General features: G+C 48.0%; 1 protein-coding gene and 1 long non-coding RNA gene across 2 annotated transcripts; one reads left to right on the top strand and one right to left on the bottom strand.

Moving 5' to 3' along the window:
* Positions 1–767: 767 nt before the first annotated feature.
* LOC116230766 (maestro heat-like repeat-containing protein family member 2B) lies at positions 768–12,096 on the bottom strand. Its single transcript, XM_031596121.2, has 31 exons — positions 11,997–12,096; positions 11,574–11,695; positions 11,319–11,441; positions 11,014–11,179; positions 10,763–10,861; positions 10,447–10,598; positions 9,939–10,082; positions 9,333–9,425; positions 8,979–9,048; positions 8,750–8,863; positions 8,591–8,664; positions 8,139–8,258; positions 7,906–8,013; positions 7,557–7,716; positions 7,389–7,429; positions 7,079–7,220; positions 6,616–6,668; positions 6,202–6,309; positions 5,800–5,919; positions 5,478–5,600; positions 5,187–5,342; positions 4,843–4,965; positions 4,464–4,543; positions 3,924–4,059; positions 3,716–3,808; positions 3,229–3,324; positions 2,931–3,054; positions 2,641–2,750; positions 2,007–2,159; positions 1,619–1,773; positions 768–1,465 (listed from the first exon to the last, which is right to left on the bottom strand). The coding sequence occupies exons 4-31, from the start codon at positions 11,102–11,104 to the stop codon at positions 1,414–1,416; spliced, it is 3,090 nt and encodes a 1,029-aa protein (XP_031451981.2). The 5' UTR covers positions 11,105–11,179; positions 11,319–11,441; positions 11,574–11,695; positions 11,997–12,096; the 3' UTR covers positions 768–1,413.
* A 136-nt stretch (positions 12,097–12,232) lies between these two features.
* On the top strand, positions 12,233–20,003 carry LOC149920022 (uncharacterized). Its single transcript, XR_016460260.1, has 3 exons — positions 12,233–12,309; positions 17,889–17,961; positions 19,757–20,003. It is a non-coding gene; the product is annotated as an uncharacterized LOC149920022 (long non-coding RNA).
* The last annotated feature ends 747 nt before the right edge of the window (positions 20,004–20,750 follow it).

Below are 20,750 nucleotides of genomic sequence, written 5' to 3'. Positions count from 1 at the left end.
TATTTACAGTCTTTGATTTGGCACTACATGATGTCTCCAATCTTTGTCATTAATTATCCAAGTACATTCATAAGAACACTTTTCCATTGTTGTTATTCAACTGTACTTGAAAATTATAATAGTCACATAAAAGTTCATTCTAATAATATATTTAATGCCTTTTCACATTCTTTACTTATGATGCATACTACTGCCTGGAAGCATTCCTGTGTGACCTAATCTAGGTGATCCTGCTAAGGGGGGGTATTGGACTAGATGATCTTTTGAGGTTCCTTCCAGTTCCTGGCATTCTGTGATTCTGTGATTCTGTAATTGGTATGAAGAAGAGACAGCAGCTTTAAAAATGAAGACTTGTTACAAAAATACTCTTTTCACTACTTAGCCAGGATTCTGGCATTTAATTGTTTTAAATAAATAATGTATATATTTTTAGCTCAGCTGTTCTTTCCTTTCTTTTTCTTTCCTTTTCTTTTCTTTCCTTTCCTTTTCTCTTTTCTCTTTTTTTCCTTTCTTTTTCTCTTCTCTTCTCTTCTCTTCTCTTCTCTTCTCTTCTCTTCTCTTCTCTTCTCTTCTCTTCTCTTCTCTTCTCTTCTCTTCTCTTCTCTTCTCTTCTCTTCTCTTCTCTTCTCTTCTCTTCTCTTCTCTTCTCTTCTCTTCTCTTTTCTCCCTTCTCCTCTCTTCTCCCTTCTCCTCTCTTCTCCCTTCTCCTCTCCTCTCCTCTCCTCTCCTCTCCTCTCCTCTCCTCTCCTCTCCTCTCCTCTCCTCTCCTCTCCTCTCCTCTCCTCTCCTCTCCTCTCCTCTCCCTCTCCCTCTTCCTCTCCCTTTCCTTCTCCCTCTTCCTCTTCCTCTCCTTTCTTCTCCTTTCCCTCTCCTTTCTCTCTCCTTCCCCTCCCCTTTCCCTCTCCCATGCCCTCCCATCCCCACCCTTCCCTTTCCTTCTCCCTCTCCCTTTCATTTTCCCTTTCCCTTTCCTTTTCCTTTCCCTTTCCTTTTCTCTTTCCCTCTCCCCTTCCCTTTCCCTTTCCTTTTCCCTTTCCCTTTTCTCTTTGTCTTTTACCCTTTTTCCCTTTCCATTTCCCTTTCCCTTTTCTTTTTGTCTTTTTCCCTTTTTCCCTTTCCATTTCCCTTTCCCTTTTTCTCTTTCCCTTTCCATTTCTTTTTCCCTTTCCCTTTCCCTTTTTCCCTTCTCCTTTTCCCTTCGTTTTTTCCCTTCCCATTTCCCTCTCCCTTTTTTCCTTTCCTTTTTTTCCTTTCCTTTTCCCTTTCCCTTTTTCCCCTTTCTTTTTGCCTTTGCCTTTTTCCCTTTCCCTTTTTTCCTTTTCTTTTCCCTTTTTCCCTTTCCCTTTCCCTTTTTCCCTTTCCCCTTCCCTTTCCCTTCCCTCCCTTTCCCTTCTCTTTTTTTTTTTCATTCTTCTACTGGCTCCACCGTCGAAGACAAAACTCTCTTATTCTTCTCCATGTCTCGCTAGAAAAAAGAGAGTCTCAAGTTGTGACTGAGTAATTTTCTTTAAAAAGACTTAAAGAGGAAAAAAGAAAAGCTGCTTCCTCCCAGAATCCCTCTAACAGAGGCAAACTACAACTGTGACTGCAGCAACAGCAAAGGCAGGGGTGCCAGTACCTGTCTGTGGGCCCAAGCAGCCGGGAGAAGTTGTCAATCATGACCTCTTCATGACAGCGTATCAAGATGACCACCGCCTGGCACAGGAAGGGCATGAAAATGCTCTGCTGCATGGATGATGTGCAGCTGCGCAGGATGTAGAGGATCAGTGGCACCTGAAAGAAGGGGAGAAAGAATGACTTGCTGCATCGTTGAATATGCTCGGTCTAACCATGGTATTTGGCGCATGAGCAGTGCCTGCTCCCTTGACGTGCTGCCAAGGCCTACACCTAAATTTCATGTCAGCCCTGGCTTTGCACTCAGGTTGTGCTTTAGCACAAGAGGCAAATGACACAAGACATAGTGCAACAGCCAGAAAAAGTCCAAGACGTGGAAGAAAGTCTCTTACATCCTGACAGATGTCCCTCCTGTACATCTGCAGAAAGGTGGTCATCCACTTCCCAGCAGCACGCACACGCATTCCTTTGGCTTTCCGGAAGCTCTCCTTGATGGCCATCATGAGGTCTACGGTGCGTTCCAGGGGGAAGTTTCTGAACACGATCTGCAGAGAAACGAGAAGCAGGAGAGATACCGTCACTGCTCTGCGGCAGCTCTTCAAAATACAAAGCAGTCTTGAAGGTATTCTTAGTTCAGTGGCCTGCCGGTCATTCAGGCGGCAATCACAATGTTCCTGCTGTCCGTACCCCGCTATTTATGCATAAGGCAGTTGAGCCTTCTCTAGGCCTCTGCACCCACGGTGTCTGCTTATATGCAAAGTCTACCTCTCAGCAGCCACAGGCACACACACACACAAACACACACAGTCATACACACACACACACACAAATGCATATCATGGAGTCAGCTGCTTGCACTGGGTGTCTGAAGGCCAGACATAACTCAGAGCCTCCTCCTACTTGCTGAGAAAAGCGGTTTCAGGGTGACAGCTCATTCTGGAAACAGTGTGAGAGGCTGGGGGGAGCACAGGGACATGCAGAAGCCTATGCACTGAGATCCCACAACTCTTTTTTGGGTCCACTTACCCTTGCAATTTTGGATGAGGTCTGGAGCTGAGAGATGTTGCTGCAGGAATGCAGCCCCTCAAGCAGGCTCCTAATGTCTCCCGTCTCAATGACTCTGTTGGTCATCTTGGCTGAAAAGAGCATGGGGAGAAAAGGGAAGTCATGCTTCTGGAAATGGAACTGCTTTCCACAGGGGAGAGACCGAGGACAGGGTGGGGACAAGAAGAGAGCTGTGCACAGGGCCCAGCCCATGGGGCTCTGGTAGTGCTGCAGAGGAGGGCAGAGGGCTGGCGCATGGCTGCTCTACTCACCTTGGATTTGGAGAAGGGAGCTCAGACAGGTGATGGCCAACTGACGGGATGTGGGCATGGGATCACATGTCAGTGGTGCCAGCAATCCCACCAAGGAGCCAAAGTGCTCACAGACGTCTCCTCTCTGCAGGAGTGAGAGGCAGGAACAAAGCTGTAGGCAGCCCCAGCTCTCCCTGTCTTCTCCCTCCTGCGCCTTCCCCATGCTGTGACACAGCATGCACAGCTGGGTGGAGCTTGCCTTCCAGCTCAGGGGCACCGGGGAGGGGGCAGGGGGCATGTGGTGGGGTTCTTTACTCACTCGAAGCTCTTCACAAACACCCAGCAGCTGGGAGCAGATCTGCAGGGCCCTCTTGCGCTCCCACATGTTTCCTGATGTCATTGATCTCTGCAGGACCTGGGGCAGAGCATCTGTCTCACTGTGGACATCTTTTCTTTCCCTTACTGCCACCTCTCTCCCTATCCCTCCCTTCCTGACACTTTCCCTCAGGGCCTGCCCTGTGGTTCCATGCCATCCCCCCACCTCACTGAGCGCTGGCACTGCTGCCCCTGCTTCTGCAGACACTCCTGCCTCTTAACCCAGGAGCTTTTCTTCAGCTGTGGCCTGCCAGGGGCTGACTCCTGCCTTTCTTCCTGCAGGGTTCATTTCATTGCCCATTTCTGAGGTCACAGTGAGTTGGCATGTCAACAGAAGGTTTCTGCTCTTCTGATTGCCCTCTCAGTCCCCAGATCTCTGTCCCCGCTATCAGCAGGCACCATGCTTTCTCCCTTGCCCCACACATACTCACATGGACTATGTTCTGAAAAAAGCTGCCGGTGGGCTCAGTCTCGAGCAGGACCACCATGAGCCTGCCCAGAGCTTTCAGTGATCTTTGCTGAAGCTGAAAGCAGAAGAGGAGATTGAGGTGTGGCATCACAGCTGCTGCTAGAGCATAGGTCGTGTGTGCTGAGGTAGGGTTCTGACTGAGAGATGGCCGGAAAGTTACAGCAGGTTACCTGCAGGTACTGCGCTGCTTTCTGTGACTTCCTGATCTTCAGCATCATGTCTGCTGAAGGGTGTGTCACAATGTTCTTGCAGCACAAAGTCAATATTTCAATCATGTCCTTGGTTCCTAAAAAGGGCTTCAGCTTGCTGACAGGAGGAAAAAAGCAAGAGAAAGCAGAAAGGGCCTTTACCAGTGCTCTCCAGACTGGTTCAGACAACATCTGAGTTTCTCCTAATCGACACCTGCCAAACTCAACACTCCCAGCCCGTGCTGCTGAGCACTGTCTTCAGTTCCAGCAGCGCCCACCTCCTCCCCCGCAGCAGTGAACCACCTCCCGCTCTGAAGGGAAGGAGACCCCAGCTCTCTCTTCCCTGCAGGGAACAGGAGCACCAGGACCTACTTCCCTGCCCAGAACCTCAGCTTCACTGGGCACAACAGCCCAGCCATCACTCCATGTGGATCCTCATCCCCTGACCTCTACAGGCCTGGGGAGCTACCCAAAAGGGGAACCACCATCCTGCCTTGCAACCCCAGAGGCTCCCGTCCTTACCTCAACTGCTCCAGAGCCAGAACCACCTTGAGGGGCACTGGGGAGACAGAGATGCCCAAGTAATATTTCTTCTGCAAGTCCTGCAAGTCCCAGAGAGATACTGTCAAATTGGGCGAGGAACACGCAAGAGCTCTTCCACCCAGCCCCGAGACAGACACAACTGCCACACACCAGCCCCAGCACTCCCACATTTTCCATGGAAGCACTGCGAGATGTAGCAACCCCACAGCTAGTGGACCTAGACCATTGCCCAGCCGCTGCCTGCCAGCACCCAAAGTCCCCACCAGCTGGAGACATGTGACTGAGGGCCTCCAGGGAGGCGAGCTTCGTGGCACAGCCCAAAACTCTGCTGCAGGCAGCCCTGGCTCTAGGCACTCACCATCAGGATCTCCAGAAGCTTGCCCTTCAAGGAGATGTTAAAGCAGGCAGAGTCACCCACAGCCTGGAAGGCAGAGCTGAAGTCGGTGATGCTCTGCACCAGTGCGAGGTTATTCTGCAAGTCCTGAGGCCCAAGAGAGAAGAACATTATTTGAACTGTGGGAAGGGCCAAGGGCTGCAAGGGGGGCACATGGGGGCAACGCTAAGGGAAGGACTTGGATCTTCATCTGGGCACAAACCGTTCCCTGAAGGACCTTTGGAAAGAGAAGGCCCATCTCAGCATCCCCCCATGTGGAGGGGCTGCATCTGGGCTCTCAGACACCCTGGAATGCTTTGAGCTCTCACCCGGCAGCTGCAGCTGTACAGCATCAGGATGTTGCCCACGATGTCTCCCTCCAGGTGGGCGAGCAGCTGCTCCTTGGAGGCACGCAGTGCCAAGCTGCCGTGGGCGAGCATGAGAGCGCTGCGTGTTGCATGAGCTCTCCTGCTGTCCAGCTCCATCTGTGTGAAGAGAAATGCCTTGAGACACTGGCTCAACGGCCCCCAGTGCCCCACGATGCACCTGGACTCGCAAGGCAGGAGCTGCTGTGAAAATAAGGCAGAAGAATGCCAAGATGGAAACCCGTAATGCTTCACCTTTTTGCGCCTGGAAATCTTCCCACTGCAGCCTTTGCACAGCCTGGACGCAAACATGGTGAGTGTGTCCAGGACTGCGTGGAAGTTGCTCTCAGCAGCATGGCTGAGAAGACAGATCATTCCCTGCACAAAAGAACAAAGGACAGTTGGTGCAGGCCTGAACCTACTGGTGTGGACAGACACAGTGGCTGGGCCACTCCTCTCCTGAGGGAAATGGCAGCAGTGAGGAGATCAAAAGGCCCAGAGGGGGGGCCAGGAGAAGCCCCCTACCCCAGGGACAGAGCGGTGATGTTCACAAAAGCTGGAGGAGAGGAGAGCTCACCTGGGCCTCAGATGGCTCCTCTGCATTTGCTTCCTCCAGGTGCTGCAGCAGCTTCTGTTGGATGTGGAGGATACCCTTACAGGCTCCCAGCACTGTCCCCAGAGCTTTGTACAGAAAAGACTGCATGGGAAGAGAAGGGAAGGGAAGGAAGAAGCTGAGATGTGGCAGCAGGCTGACCTGCTAGAGGAGGGCTAGGTGGGAAAGACCCACACTCCCTGGGAGTCGCTGAGAGCAGCTTCAGGGCCAAGCTTTTGCTAGCCTCCAGGCAGTTTTCAGGGAAAGACCCTATGGGGGGCACAGGTCAGGGAAGCAGTGTGAGCATCCCATGTGGGCAGAGCACCAGCCCCAGCCCCAGTTGGGCACCTGCAGCTGCACCTCTGGGTATAGCTGGGGGGGACTCACCCTTTCTCCAGAGCTGCTGGCAGAGCTGCTCAGCCAGCGGCTCAGCTCACAGCTCAGAGTCTCAGTCCAGGCCTCATCCGCTATCGTCTCCAGCGATGCCCTCAGGAACTGTTGGAGAACAGGAGAAGCCAATGTTCCCTTGCCCTTTGCCTCTTCCCTCACTCCCAAGTAGCTGCAGCCTTCTGGGAAGAGGTGCCTGGAAGAACAGTCTCTCTCCCAGCTCCCCCAGCATTCCCTCCATTGAAGTCCCACTGGGCTTGGGACAGAGCAGAAGAGACAGCGCCACAAAGGTGTGCAGCTGCTCCGCAGCAGCATTTGAGAGGCTTTTCCTGTCCCTCAGTGGCTCATATGGGAGTGGGGCTACTTGGGGCAGGCAAGCACTTCTCTGCACTGTGCCTCCTGGCAATGCTGTACCTTTAGCAGACGGCTCTCCCACTCTGCAGAGTCCAGGAAGCTCTCCTCTTTCCCTGCACAGCAATAGGAAGCAAAAGATCCTTACTTGGGATCAAGCCACAAAAGAAGAGCAGCTGCAAACCTGGCTTGACCTGGGCACACTCGACACTGCCAAGCTGGGATCCATACCCCCTCCACAATGACCTGTCCCTCCCCACAAACACTGTCCCTGCAGGAACACAGAACTAACTGCTCCAAGATGCTATCTGAGGGGACGTGAAGGGCCCATCCGTGTCCTGGAATGGGCAGATCCCTGGGGGGAAAGGTATCCAGGCCTCAGTGCTGTCTCCCTGGAATGGCAACAGCAGCACAGCAAGCACTGGGTCACAGGCAACACTTCCCCTCTGCCATGCTGCAGAGTTGCATTTTCACTCCCCCCCTTCCCTTCCCTGCCTCCACATCTCCCTCCCCACCAGCACTTTACCTTGGAAGCACTGCTGCAACAGGGGGATCTCAACAGCCCACATGGCCCCCACAGCTCTGTGGAACCTGCTGTGGAGGTTTTTCATCAGCAGTAAGGCAGCGGCTTGGAGTTCGCTGCTTGCAGCAGGGCTCCCTGCCACCACCTGAGTGAAAGCAAGGAGAAGCAGGGTCACTTCTGCAGCAAGAGCAGCAACTTACACCAGGAGGGAAGCAGTTTGGCTCTGGTGGGTGGGCAGGGAGCAGCCAATAGCTTTGCCCATGGCCATGCTGCTTCTTCCTCAGGGCTCATGGCCTCCAGAACATCTACTCACCAACAGACGTGCCAGCAGTGTCTGGGGAGTCAGCAGTGGGCCTGCAAGGAGAAAGAAGTGCTGAATAAGACTCCAAGACACTCTGTGCCCTTCCACGCTCACCTCTGCTGTCCCTTCTGAGTGCTAAGACTGGTCAGCAGAGCTCGCCGGGGGAGTTTTTGCTCCTACCTTGAAACATGGAGCTGACAAAATGAGGATCCAGATCTTCTATCCGCCGTCCTGTCAGGTCCTCTCTCTCAGACAGGGCTTGGACACAGCGGGAGATCGGGATCAGCATACCGGTGTACTCGGCTGGCACCACAAACAGCAGCAGCCGCGGCCACAGGAGCTGTAGGAAACGAGGCAGTTGAGCATGTCAGCATTCCTGCTTCCGCTCAGAGATTAAGAGGACTCTGTGAATTTCCCTGAATCTTGTGTGCTTCAGAGCACATTGGAGGAGAGACCTGGGGTGTTGGAATAGGACGAGGAACACGTGGTGCGAAGGCAAGGAGCAGCAGAAGGGCAGAGTGTGACTTACTTTGGACATCCCTCTGACAGAAACGTCCAGTGACCCCAGGATGTCCATACACAGCTCCTGTAGAGCTCCTTCTTCCTGGGCTTCCTGGGCAGAAAGGTCTCCGGCTGCCTGCACAACAGTGGCGTTGAAACACCAGTTACACTCAGTTCTCAGGTTTGGCCCCACCAGTGCTTCTGTGCCAGCCTCTGAGCAGCATGGCTTTTCCAAAAGAAGATGCTGCCCACAGTCCTTACCCTTCTTTCTGTGGTGCGGCTGAACTCACTAAAGATGTGCCCCACTACATCCCAGGCTGTGCAGCTCCAGGCATTAGTGCTGAGTAGGTCCTTGATAAAATGTAGAACAGCCCGCCTCACCTGTCAGGGGTCAATTGTGAGTGTGATTTTCCTGGTTAGAAGACAAAGGGAAGCCACCTGCTCATCGAGGCAGCCCTTTTGGCATGAGCAGAGACAACAAGAGCAGAGGAGAAGCCTTGGCTCCTGAGGTGAGGGCCAGGCCTTAGCACCAGGCTGTGCACTTTCAATGCACAGCACAGGGACCTGCCTGCTCCACTCTGCCTGATCTCCCCACAGGAGTTATCACAGCCGTGTGGTCAATGCCCCAGCACCTCTCTGGTCACCCCAGCCCTGCCCGTGTTGGCAGCAGCATCACCGCCCCAACAGCGCTTTCCTTTCCTAAACCAGCTCACCTGGGGCCTGGGGTCGCTGCACAAACGCTGCACAGCCTCCACAACCTGGGGCAGCTTTTCTGTCATCACAGGCTCTGCAAGAGATGTGCAGAAGCATGAGTGGAGGCACAACCCAGATGGCAAAAAGGATTCCTGGAAGTCCCAACCTGTGGTACTGACCATCAGAGCGAGCCAGAGCACCAAGCAGACCCAGGGCTGCCACGCATCCAGCCTCCCACTCATCACCCAGCTGCGACAGCAGAAACAGGACTGTTTCCTCTGGGCAGATTCGGGCTGTGGGGAAGAAATCCCGCGCTGTGTTAGCAAGCAACTCGTGCCCATTCCTGAGGTTTGTGAGAGAGGCTTTAGCCAGGGCACTGCCAAGCATCGCCAAAGCTCCTCTCCTTACCCTGCAGCATGATGCAGTGGGTCAGCTCTGCGCTGTCAGCCTCGCTGTGCTGCTTGGTGTCATCATAGAGCTGTGGGAACAAGGTCCATTTGAGAAAATCAAAATCATCAGCACTGATGACAGAAAAAGAACTGTGCTGCCTGCTCTCGTCTCCCTTGGCACTCTTGGGAAGAGGACAGGCAGACAAAACCCAGCCCATCCCTAGCATCTCCGGAGGCACATGCATGGTTCTGGAGCAGCCTTGGGCATACAGGCGCTAAGCCTGAGCCGCCTTCAGGGCTCAGAGCTTTGCAGTCCTCCTGAGACTTAGCCATGAGGGAAACTGCTGTGGGCACAAGGATAGGCTCCCTTTACCTGGTAGAACACGGCACTGGTGATGTCCAGAAATGCGTCCTTGGGGATGACAAACTCAACATCCTCTAAGGCCTCCAGGAAGATAGCGAGGCTCTGCAAGAGACCAGGAGAGGAAGAAAGGGCTGAAGCCACATCTAACCACTTAGGAGCAGAGAAACTGTTTCCCAATGGTTTGTCTGCTGGGAGAAGTTCCTGCGTCCCTCCCCCCCAGTAGCACCAAGATTGTCTCTCTGCTCTCAGCCGAGGCCTGTTTGGGCACTGTTTGCAGGCATTTCCCACCCAGCAGCCCTCTTCTCCCCCATCAGCTGCAACTGATCATGGTCCCCCCAGTGGTTAGCACAGAGCTCCTCAGGAAATCAGAGCCCTACAGTAGAGGTGGTAAAGCCTCCCATCCCCAGGAGATGGGCCCCAGTGACTCTTGGCTCCCTCCTGGCTCCTGTCAGGTTTATTCCTTCTTTCATTGGACAGCTCTGGAAGCCACAGACTTCCCTTGTACGTCTGTTCCTTCTTTGTTCAAGGGCTCTCTGCCTCCTCCCTGCATCCCCCTGACCCCTCTTGGCACTTCATGGGCCCCACATCCATGCTGAGTCCTGCACAACATCTTACCTTGGCCATCCTGCAGGTGTCTTGGACCTCCTGACATGGGTGCACGAGCCAGAGGAGCTGCTCCCAGACCTGCTCTCGGTGCAGCTCCTCTTGCAGGAGGGCAGCCATCATGGCAGCCAGAGCCCTGAGGACAGCCTTTTTGTCCTGGAGAGGAATGGCAGAGGCCTGACATCAAAGACTGAAGGTCTGCCCTTCCTACAGTGAGGGCTTTCTCTTTCCCTTTCCTTTTCCCATACTCCCGTGCCCAGCAGGAGATAGGCTCGCTCTGGAGGGCAGGCAGGTTTTTCCCAAGTCCTCATCCCCAGCTCTCCCTGCCACAATACTGTGATGTGCAGCTGCTTCCTGGCCAGGAGATCCAGCCCCAAGCACAGAGCCAGTTTGGAGTCCTTTGCAGAACCAGCCCACTCCCTCTTGTCACCCCTCTGCTCTCAGCCTGCTGGGCACAGACAGAGCTGCCGACATGGGTGCCCCCACTAGCATCCTTGGCTGGGAATGCATCAGTGCTCACCTTTTCCTCCTGGCAGTCCTGCCAGTTCCTCACCACAGAGAAGAAAAGCTGGTGAAGATTCTCATATATTTGTTCTTTCTCCATGGCAGGCCAGGGGCATTGCCTTCCAGAGGAGAAGTGAATCCTAACTGCATCTGACCATTGTTTCACAACTGAAAAACCAAACCAAACCAAAATGAATGAATGATTAATTAAAAAAAAAAAAGAGAGAGAGAGAGAGAGAGAGAGAGAAAGAAAAGGGAGCCTGTGAGAGTCTGCAGCAGGGCGAGGTGCAAGAGCTGTCCCGATCCCCCCTGCTCTGCAGGCCAGCACTCACCAGCACAAGCGATGCGCAGGGTCCGGCCGCTCCTCACCTGGCCCACCACACTGCGCAGGCCGGCCAGCGTCAGCCAAGTGAAGGAGATGCACTGTGGAGCTGCAGAGAGGAAGGAGAGGGCCACAGTCAGAACCCCAACAGCAAGGGAGGAGGGGCTGCAGCCCTGCATCCCCCAGCTCAATGCAGATCATGCGCAGAGGGGAGAGGCCCCTTTCCCCATTGTTACAGATGTCAGGCTGAGGGCACTCTACCATAGGTGCTGAAGAGTTTGCTCAGGGTGATAAGCACAGTCTCCTTGGATGCATCCCCCGTGGCCTTCAGGTGGCCCTGGAGCTCAGCCATCACCAAGGTGAAGTGTGTCCGAGCCAGAGCCACCAGGACATTGCTGGCAGCTGTCTTCACATTGTCTGTCACGCCCTGAAAAAGAGTCACTGGTGACACGCAGCACAGGAGACTGCCTGAGGCCTTCCCTTGGAAGGGCTAAGCCACCGCCATCCGCCAGCAGAACATCAGCACAGGCAGGTGGCTCCCTCTGCCTTTGGGAGTGACCCCTCACCTGGGCTGCTGTCAGGTCCTGGGACACTTCTGCCAGCAGCCGGTTCACCACTCCGCACGGCGGGCGGCTGTCACCTTCCCACAGGACGTGCTCCAGCTCACAGTATGCCTGCGCTCGGTCACCCTGGGGACAAGGATCAGTCACGCTTGCTTTGCCCACTGCCATCACTATGCAGCTGTGCTGCCAGGCCTGGCACCCCCAGCACCATGGCACTGGGCCAGGGCAAGGATTGACAGTTGGACGTCCCGAGCTCACCTCCTAGTCTTGCAGGTGCTGCAGCAGCAAAGTCACAGCACAGGCAGGGACAGGGCTTTCCACCCTGACTCTCTCCCTGCGACGTGTACATCTGGGCATGCAGCCCACACAGGCGAAGAGACCTGAAAGGAAAGAGCAGAGCAGCTGCTACCGGTGTTGCTTGGAGCGAGGGCCGAACATCCAGCCAGCTCTGGGAGGAACGCTCCTCCAGCTCCACAGTGCAGGGTGGGCTGCACTGGCACATGTGCGGTTGGAAGGGAGAGGAGAGAAAGTCTTCCCCTAGCTGGGGTACTGGGGAAACCATGGTGGGCAGCTGCACTCAGCAGAGCAAGGACAGTGCTGCTGGCATGTCCTAAACAGACACTGGAGGCAATCATGTGCTCAGGCAGCATCATGGTGTCCAGAGAGGTGGAGGGAGCTCACCTCGAAGGGCTCTCAGCCGCTCCATCGCAGCAGGATATGTCCAGACAGACACAACGCTCTCTCTGGCTCCTCTTCCTGCGGGTCCCACAAGCGGACTGAGCCACCGCTCCCACCGCTGCCACAAGGGTGTATGAGGTAGCCACTGTGACATCACACCGCAGAGTGTCATCTCACAGAGAATGACGTGCTCTGGGCTGGGGACCAGACAGCATGCAGGGGAACCTTAAAGGCCCCAGAACACAGCCTGTTTTTGTGATGCACTTGGCTCTGGGGTGAACATGTTCCATGCTGAAGCAGGGAATCACCTCAGCGGGTGAGGGAGAGCCCCTGCCAGGGAGCAGCTGCTGGGTGCTGTTGCCCAAGCATTGTCTTAGTAACTGGGGACTCCATGCTGGGAGGCACTGAGACCCCCATCTGCTGCCCATACAACCTCTCCAGAGAGCTTTGCTATCTTCCAGGGGCACATGTCAGAGATGTTAAGGAGACTCCACTGTATCTGATCAAACAAGAAGACCACCATACGCTTGTTGTCATTCAAGTAGGGTCATGGGAGGCTGCCACAAGGAAATGGCAGAACATCAGAAAGGAACTTAGCATTACTTGGAAAGATGCTAAAGGGATTGGAAGTGCCAGGAGTGTTCTCTTCTGCCCTCCTGAGTGGCGGCTGTGTCCCACAAGGAAGGAGGAGAATTGAGGAGGTTAATTACTGACTGATTACTGGAAGGGTGTCAGGATCGAGGTTTTGTATACCATCAACTTGGGTACTCCTTTGAAAGATCAGGTGTGTGGGCATGAGACGGAACACAACTGAGCAGTTGGGGCCAAAATGTTCTGGGGAAGAAGCTGGCTGGATTGTTTACCAGAATGTTCAACTAGATTTGATGGAGGGAGGGGATGGAGTTCCTTGTGACAAAGACGGGCCTGGAAATGCTGTCTTTTTAGTAAACTGAGAAAAACTTCCCAGTTGTACAGTAGGATCTTGTGAGGACTCCTCAGAGAAGATAATGTTGCCATGAGCCTGGTTTAAAATCTTCCTGCATCCCTCTTGAAATACCTACACCCTCTGCTTCCCTATGGAGGAAGTGGAATGAGACCTTTTATAGACATCTCAAAGTAGCCTTGCAATTCCCAGCACTTGTTCTTATAGGGGATTTCAACCACCCTGATATTTGTTGGCAAAGTAATGCAGACAGGCACACAAAGTTCAGGTGGTTCCTGCAATATGTTCATGATAACATTCTGACGCAGGTGGTAGAGAAGCTGATGCAGATGGGTGTGCTACTTGACCTTGTTTTTACTAACGAGGAAGGGCTGGTAAGGGCATGTGAAGGCTGGAGGCAGCTTGGGATGCAGCAATCATGAGGTGGTGGAGATCAAGATCTTGTGTGGAAGAATTAAAGCAATAAAGCCCAGGAATGCCTATGCTCTGTACCATGGCTTTGTTTAGCACCCTCCTCTTCACGATACATGTTTATGCCAGTTATATCCAAGACCCAACTCACCTAAACAATATTTACATGTAGCGTTATTTAACATTTTCATTGGAAGGAAAGGAGATGCTTTTGGAAGGCACCCTTCATATCATGTAAGACTTAGAAAAGACTAAAAGAACATTAAATTCTGTGATTTTCCTTCACACTAGAATCTTGGTAACAAAACAGTAAATGTGGAAAAACTAACATAATAAGGTAAATATTGCTGAGAAAATTAATGAGAATAGTTTTGCATGACTAATGGAATAAAATTTTACCTAAAAAGTTGCATGTTCTGCATTTCCAGATTTCAACCCTAATGCGTGTTTCACCATAGTCACAATTAAATACCTACACTTAATAGTTAAAAGTAAACTTTATAAAATAGAACAAAATGATTAAGGAGACTGTCCTTGGAAATTTGGATCTGGAACAGTAGTATCAACTAACTTTTCATTTTTTAGTCCTGTTTGGTTAAAATATTCTAAGGGAAGCAGTTAATGTTTGTCAAATAAATCTTGGACTTACTTTTAATAGGAAAAGAAGAAGGCAGAGAATTAGTTGCATTAGGAATGAAAATGAGTAATTTTTCTGACTGAAAAAGAATTGCCACTGGGAAAGTTACTGCCCACAGTAATGATGTATTTTAGTTATATTACACTATTTAGTAAAAGTTGAAACTGGCACCCACTACTTTCAAAAAGAATGGATTTGAGAAGATGAATTAGATCCGAGACAAATGAGCTAGGTGAACTTGTCCTAACTGTGGGTGGTGCAGCAATTAAATTTCAGGGAAACTATACCCTCTGACAGTTCATTAGACAAAACAATATGTGGAAAATATCCTGTCGCGTCTAATTGCTACAGCTGTTTGTATTTCTCTGTTACATTGGTACATGAGCTATTCACAAACCAGGAGGAGGAAGTAATCTATGGAAAGATGCACTTCCTACATTACACATATCCTTCTATTTGATTGATGCCTCCAGTACTTAACTAAAAGCTGTAACTTAAATAAGAGGCATAACAAATGTAACAGTAGAAATTCTATCTATAGTGATAGTGTTAGATTTATTGAGTTGAGCTTACAACTTCAATTAGAAGTGTAATGCTGCCTGAATGGGATTATATTGTATTGTCTATCAAGATTATTTTTACATATACATTACTGAGCAGTTCCAGATGTAGAATCTGAACTAGAGCTACTGGTGCTGGAACCTTCTTGTTTTGTCTTACATTACGCAGAGAAACTAGCTTCAGTACATGGGTAAATGATCTTACGGTATAGCAGTATAGTCGGAGAAACGTACTACACTGATTTTCTGTTCTTTCATTCACATTTTCTGTCATACAGAATGTTAATATGAAATTTGCTTTTTTTTTTCTTTTTTCTTTTTTTTTTTTTTTCCCATGATAACATGAGAGAAACCAGCTAGCTCTCAGCTGGCATCTTTTCACCTTGAGTTGATTTTAAAGCAGGAACTTTCACAGCAGCGCATTGTGTCATAGCTACAGACTTCCTTGCAAATTTCTAACACCATCAGAATTTCAACAACAGCAACTGGATTTACTCAAAACCAACAGAAATCATAGTCTAAGTATTTTCTGTAAAACTGATTTCTGCTTTTCAATAGACTGTATGTGGTTTGTTCTTACCATGGCCCTGCAAACATCCGTGCATGTAATTAACATTATGTGCTTTAGAAGATACCTATCTTTCAAGAGAAACACATAATAATTAGATGATTATTGAGTGCTCATTGCATAAATATTCATCAGTACTTAAGGGCTACTGGAAATCCAAACAGGGTCTATGTACTTTAGTCCAGTCTAACTGCGCCAGGTCAGTTTTGTGGAAGAGATGGCTCCTAAGTACTTTTGGTATTATATACGAATCACAGGGAAATTGTAGAATCATAGAATGATTTGAGTGGAAAGAGACACTTAAGATCATCCAGTTCTGGCCCCCCCTGCTATAGGCAGGGACACCTCCACTAGACCAGGTTGCTCAAAGCCCCATCCAGCCTGGTCTTGATCATCTCCAGGAGGGGGCACAGACACCCTTTCATTGGGCAACCTATTCCATTGTTTCATCACCCTCACAGTAAATAATTTCTTCTCAATATCTAGTTTAAATCTACCCTCTTCCAGTTTAAAGCCACTTCCCCTCATACTGTCACTATATGTCCTTATAAAAAGTCCCTCTTCAGCTTTCCTGTAGGCCCCCTTCAGGTACTGAAAGGCCGCTGTGAAGTCCCCCTGGAGCCTTCCCTTCTCCAGGCTGAAGAGCCTCAAATATCTCAGCCTGTCCTCATAGAGGACAGGCTCCAGCCCTCTGATCATCTTCGTGGCCCTCCTCTGGATCTGCTCCAGCAGCTTGATGTCCTTCTCGTTTTGTGGGCCTCAGAACAGGATGCAGTACCCCAGGTGAGGTCTCACAAGAGCAGAGTAGAGGGGCAGAATCATCTCCCTCAACCTGCTGGTCATAATTCTCGTGATGGAACCAAGGATATGATTGTCCTTCTGGGCTGCAAGTGCACATTGCCAGCTTGTGTTGAGTCTTAAATCAACTGACATTCCCAAATCCTTCTCCCCAGGGCTGCTCTCATGCCACTCTGCCCAAACTGTATTTGTGCTTGAGATTACCCTGGCCCAGATGCAGGACCTTGCACTTGGCCTTATTGAACATCATGATGTTGGCATGGGCCCACCTCTTAAGCCTATCCAGGTTCCTCTAGCACGTCAGTTGCACCACTCAGCTTGGTGTCATCTGCAAACTTGCTAAGGGTGCACTTGATCCCTCTGTTCATATCACCTAAAAAGATGTTAAGCAGTATTGGTTCCATTCATCAATCCCTGAGGAATGCCACTTGTCACTGGTCTCCACATGGACGTTGAGCTGTTGACAGAAACTAAGTGCGACCATCCAGCCAATTCCTTATCCAGTGAGTGGTCCATCCATCAAATCCATTTTTCTCCAATTTGGTGACCAGGATGTCATGCAAGACAGTATCAAATGCTTTGAACAAGTCCAGGTAGATGACATCAATTATTTTTCCTTTATCCACTGAAATAAAAAAACACAGATATTTTAAAAAATAATAATCTACTCCTTGAGTTTAGCAACCAGAGTTAGGAACTGAAGATGTGGTCCAGGCTTTATTTTCCCCATATTAATTACTTAATGTTTAACATAGTTATAGACTATTATTCTACCTATTCTAATTTTCACTCTAGTACCAGTATTATGACTATTATACTTTAACACAGAAATTTTGCATCTCCTTGGATGCCACAGAATAGCACATGGAAGTGCAATTTTAGTCATTTTTAATTCTACTGAGTTTATTTTTAATCATTTTCTGTATCCTATCAGTATCTTCTAGAAACTAAAATACATTTTTGAGGTCATTGATTCTTCATGAAAATCGATAGATTTAGTTCCTGCCACAAGGCTTAGATGAAGGGTTGCAACTTGCAAATTGCAATTGTGAGTTTAAATTTCTCAACAAGATGGCAATTTAAACTTTCAGCTTGTTCCTAATCTTTCTGCAGACCCGCTGAGGCTATATTTATGTTTGAGTCAAGTGAAGTTTTTGAACATATCAGCAGGAGAAATTAAACAGCCCTGTATCAAAGGTGCATGAAGAGGAATTCTGAATGAGCTTCAGGTGTAGAGTGAGAACAAGATTATTGTGTTACTGCTGTCACTCAATTTCTCATTACAGTCTCAAAGTCCCTGACCAAGATAATTTACTCCACAACTCAAAGTTACTTTTAACACTGATGGAGATTGACATCTTTATTCTTTCTAGTTTTCCATTAAAGTATCAATAATTTCAATGTTCTTCTTTGTTTTAGTTTTAGCTGATAACGAATTGCTTTCCTCAGAGTATCTGGTATGATGTTATGTTTTGGTTCTAGGAGAAAAACAATGTTGATAACACACCAGTGTTTATAGTTGCTGCTATGCAGTGCTGTACACATTCTCAGTGTACAGTGACTTAAACTGGACAAAGGGATATTCTATTCCAGATGACATCATGTGGAAGGAGTTTTGAAGGGAGTGAGAATTCATCTCTCTCTTCTATTGCTTAGGGCACTAGCTGGGCATTGGTCAGGCGGTGAATGATTGCTCATGCATTACTTGTTATATACAATCATATATATCTGTGATAATTATTAGCCTTTCCTTTTCCTTTTCTCTATCTTTGTAAATAGTTTTATCTCAACTCACAAGTTCTACTTTGATGTTTACTCTTCCTGTTTCAATTCTCTTCCCTATCTCATGGAGAAGGATGAGAGTGAGCAAACAACCGTGTGGTGCTCAGTCACCTGCAGGCTTAAACCACAGCACTCTTAGTGGTAAAATTTAGTTTGATATGATTTGTCATTAATTATTTTTCTTTTCTTTTCTTAGGACTGCAAATAATACGTGGTTGATGATCTGCAAGATTTAAATCCTCTTTTCATCTAAGTACTGCGAACCAGCAGTCAGTGCCTAATTTATATTTTAAGGATACTGCTACTTCTACTTTCTTTAAAAAATAGAAAATAAGCATTCTTAGTAAAAATGTGATTGTTGAAATAAAAAGGACAGTTTCTTAAAACAAAACAAATAAATAGAAGAGTATCCAGATTCCGCAAACTGGGGGAAGGTCTCCTTGAGAGCAGCCCTGTGGAGAAGGACTTGGGGGTGCTGGTGGACGAGAAGCTGAACATGAGCCAGCAGTGAGTGCTTGCAGCCCAGAAGGTCAACTGTGTTCTGGGCTGCATTAAAAAAGGGTTAGCCAGCAAGGAGTGAGAGGTGATTGTTCCCCTCTACTCAGGTCTTGTGAGTACAGTACAGGAAGGATGTGGAGCTCTTCGAGTAGGTCCAGAGGAGGGCCACTAAGAAGATCAGAGGGCTGGAACACCTCTCTATGAGGAATGGTTGAGGGAACTGGGCTTGTTTAGCTTGGGAAAGAGAAGGCTCCAGGGAGGCCTCTTCATGGCCTTCAAATACTTAAAGGGAGCATATAAACAGGAGGGGGAACAGCTGTTTACAAGGGTGGATAGTGATAGGACAGGGGGGAATGATTTTAAACTAAGATAGGGAAGGTTCAGGTTAGATATGAGGAGGAAGTTTTTCACTCAGAGGGTGGTGACGCACTGGAACAGGTTGCCCAAGGAGGTTGTGGATGCTGCATCCCTGGAGGCATTCAAGGCCAGGCTGGATGTGGCTCTGGGCAGCCTGGTGGTCTGGTGGGTGGTGACCCTGGACATAACAGGGGGGTTGAAACTAGTTGATCATAGTGGTCCTTTTCAACCGAGGCCATTCTATGATTCTATGATTCTATGATTCTATCATTTTATGAGATCTGTGCTGTGATTTCGTTGTTCCAGAACACACGTCACCTGTCCTACCTACCATGCACCTAAAACCCAACAGATTCTCACCCTTAGAGATAGGATTATAGGTCTAGAGATCTAACGGCCAAATTGGCAGGTCCCTGAACTTTTTCATTCAGGTTGGAAAAAAAAAGTTAGTTTGTGCTTCAAGCAGAAGAAGCACAAGTAGAAAAAACAAAAAAAAAAACCAAAAAAAAAACCAAAAAAACAGATTTATATTTGAAAATAAATGTATTTGATTTTTTTTTTCAAAAGATTATATTCTATCTTAATATATATTTGCATTTTGTTCTGATCAGGTCTTGCAGTTCCAAAATCAGTAGTTGGATATACTGTTCCATATGATTTTCCATATAGTCAAGTACTTATCTTTTCAAATGAGCTATATTCTAATCTTACAAACATATGTCAACCAAAAACATGAACAGCATGTCAAAAACATGAAATTTGTTTAGAATATATTTTTTTAAAAACAAGAGCCTGAGATTTTGTTTCTAAAATCCACATAGACAAAGAAAAAGCCTAAACTTGTACTGATTTTCATCATGCAGTTTAACATTCTGGCCTAGGACTACAACTGTTTTTTTTTTATTATTCTGTTGATGATTCTTTTTCCAACCACATACAATATCAGGTAGGCTTCAGATTCTATAACTAAAATTTAAAAAATTGATTTTTTAATGATTTTTCAAGCACACTGTTCTCCTGTTGCCTCCATGTTGGCATATATTAGAATGAAAATTACATGCGAAAAGAGAGAACTGTTAGTTGAAATAGGAGTGTCAAGAAATGATAAAGAGTTTGAAGAAAGGCTGCTGGAGAACAGGGAGCTACAATGGAAAAAGAGTACTTTTAAATTGTCTCTACTCACTCTTTTTTTTCTCATTCTTTTGGCAGTGTTTACCAGCAATACTGGGGAAAAGTGACTTGAACAATAAACAATAAACATTTACTTGTTAAAAGGAAGAAGGAGAAAGCAGAAAGGAACTGGAGCTGTGATACACATGTTATGCATGTGTACTTACACTGTCCACCTTTGCAAATGTCCAAATCCTAAATTAGAATTTTGAATTGATGGTTCTGAATAGCTAAAATAATTCCTGGACAGGAATCAAGACACAGTATGCAATACAAAAGGCATGGAAGTCATTAAATATGGTGAAGAATTGGAAGAAATCTCTTGGTTATGAATGTTCTCTATGAACATAATGAAAACCAAAATTAATACAATTGACTACAGGAAAACAAAAACAAAAACAAGAACAAAAACATTTCCTAGCAGCAAGATTCTTTGATCTATTTTTAGCACAGTATAATAATAACGCTATCATAATAACAATCTAACAGTATCCTTGAATTTAATAGACTTCTAATAGCTCTTCTAATTATCCACAGGAAAGCAATATCCCTGTAATTTGGGTTGACTTAGATTTGGAGAAACAGCAGAAGATACTTCTGCTGATGTCCAAATAATATATATGTTTCCTCTACCTAAAACACTAGGATTTATTGTTTCCCAGTACTACAGCAGTGCCAGTAATTCTTCTGTAAATGCCTTGTCTACTGCTGTGCAAGAAGACATTACAGACAGAAGACAGAATTAGATAGAATTAAATATGCTGGTTCTGGCTCAGATCTTCTAAATAGTCCACCCAATCCAAACAGTGTTCAGTTACATCCTTAACCATGTCTAGTATTTAGTCTCTAGATAATCTTAAATGATTTAACATTGTGAGGAAAATATTTTATTTCCTTTTCATAACTTGGCTGGATAACCAAACTCTTATCCATGAATGATGAAAAGAACCTCCAGCAGTTTCTGTCCAATTCAGCATTTTTTTCATTCACTGCATTTTTAAGAACACTTATTATCAGCCTTTTGTTTTTATTA

The sequence above is a fragment of the Phasianus colchicus genome, chromosome 1, assembly GCF_987193195.1.
Source record: "Phasianus colchicus chromosome 1, bPhaCol1.hap1.1, whole genome shotgun sequence".
Lineage (NCBI taxonomy): Eukaryota > Metazoa > Chordata > Aves > Galliformes > Phasianidae > Phasianus > Phasianus colchicus.
This window is presented reverse-complemented; position numbering and strand designations above follow the sequence as displayed.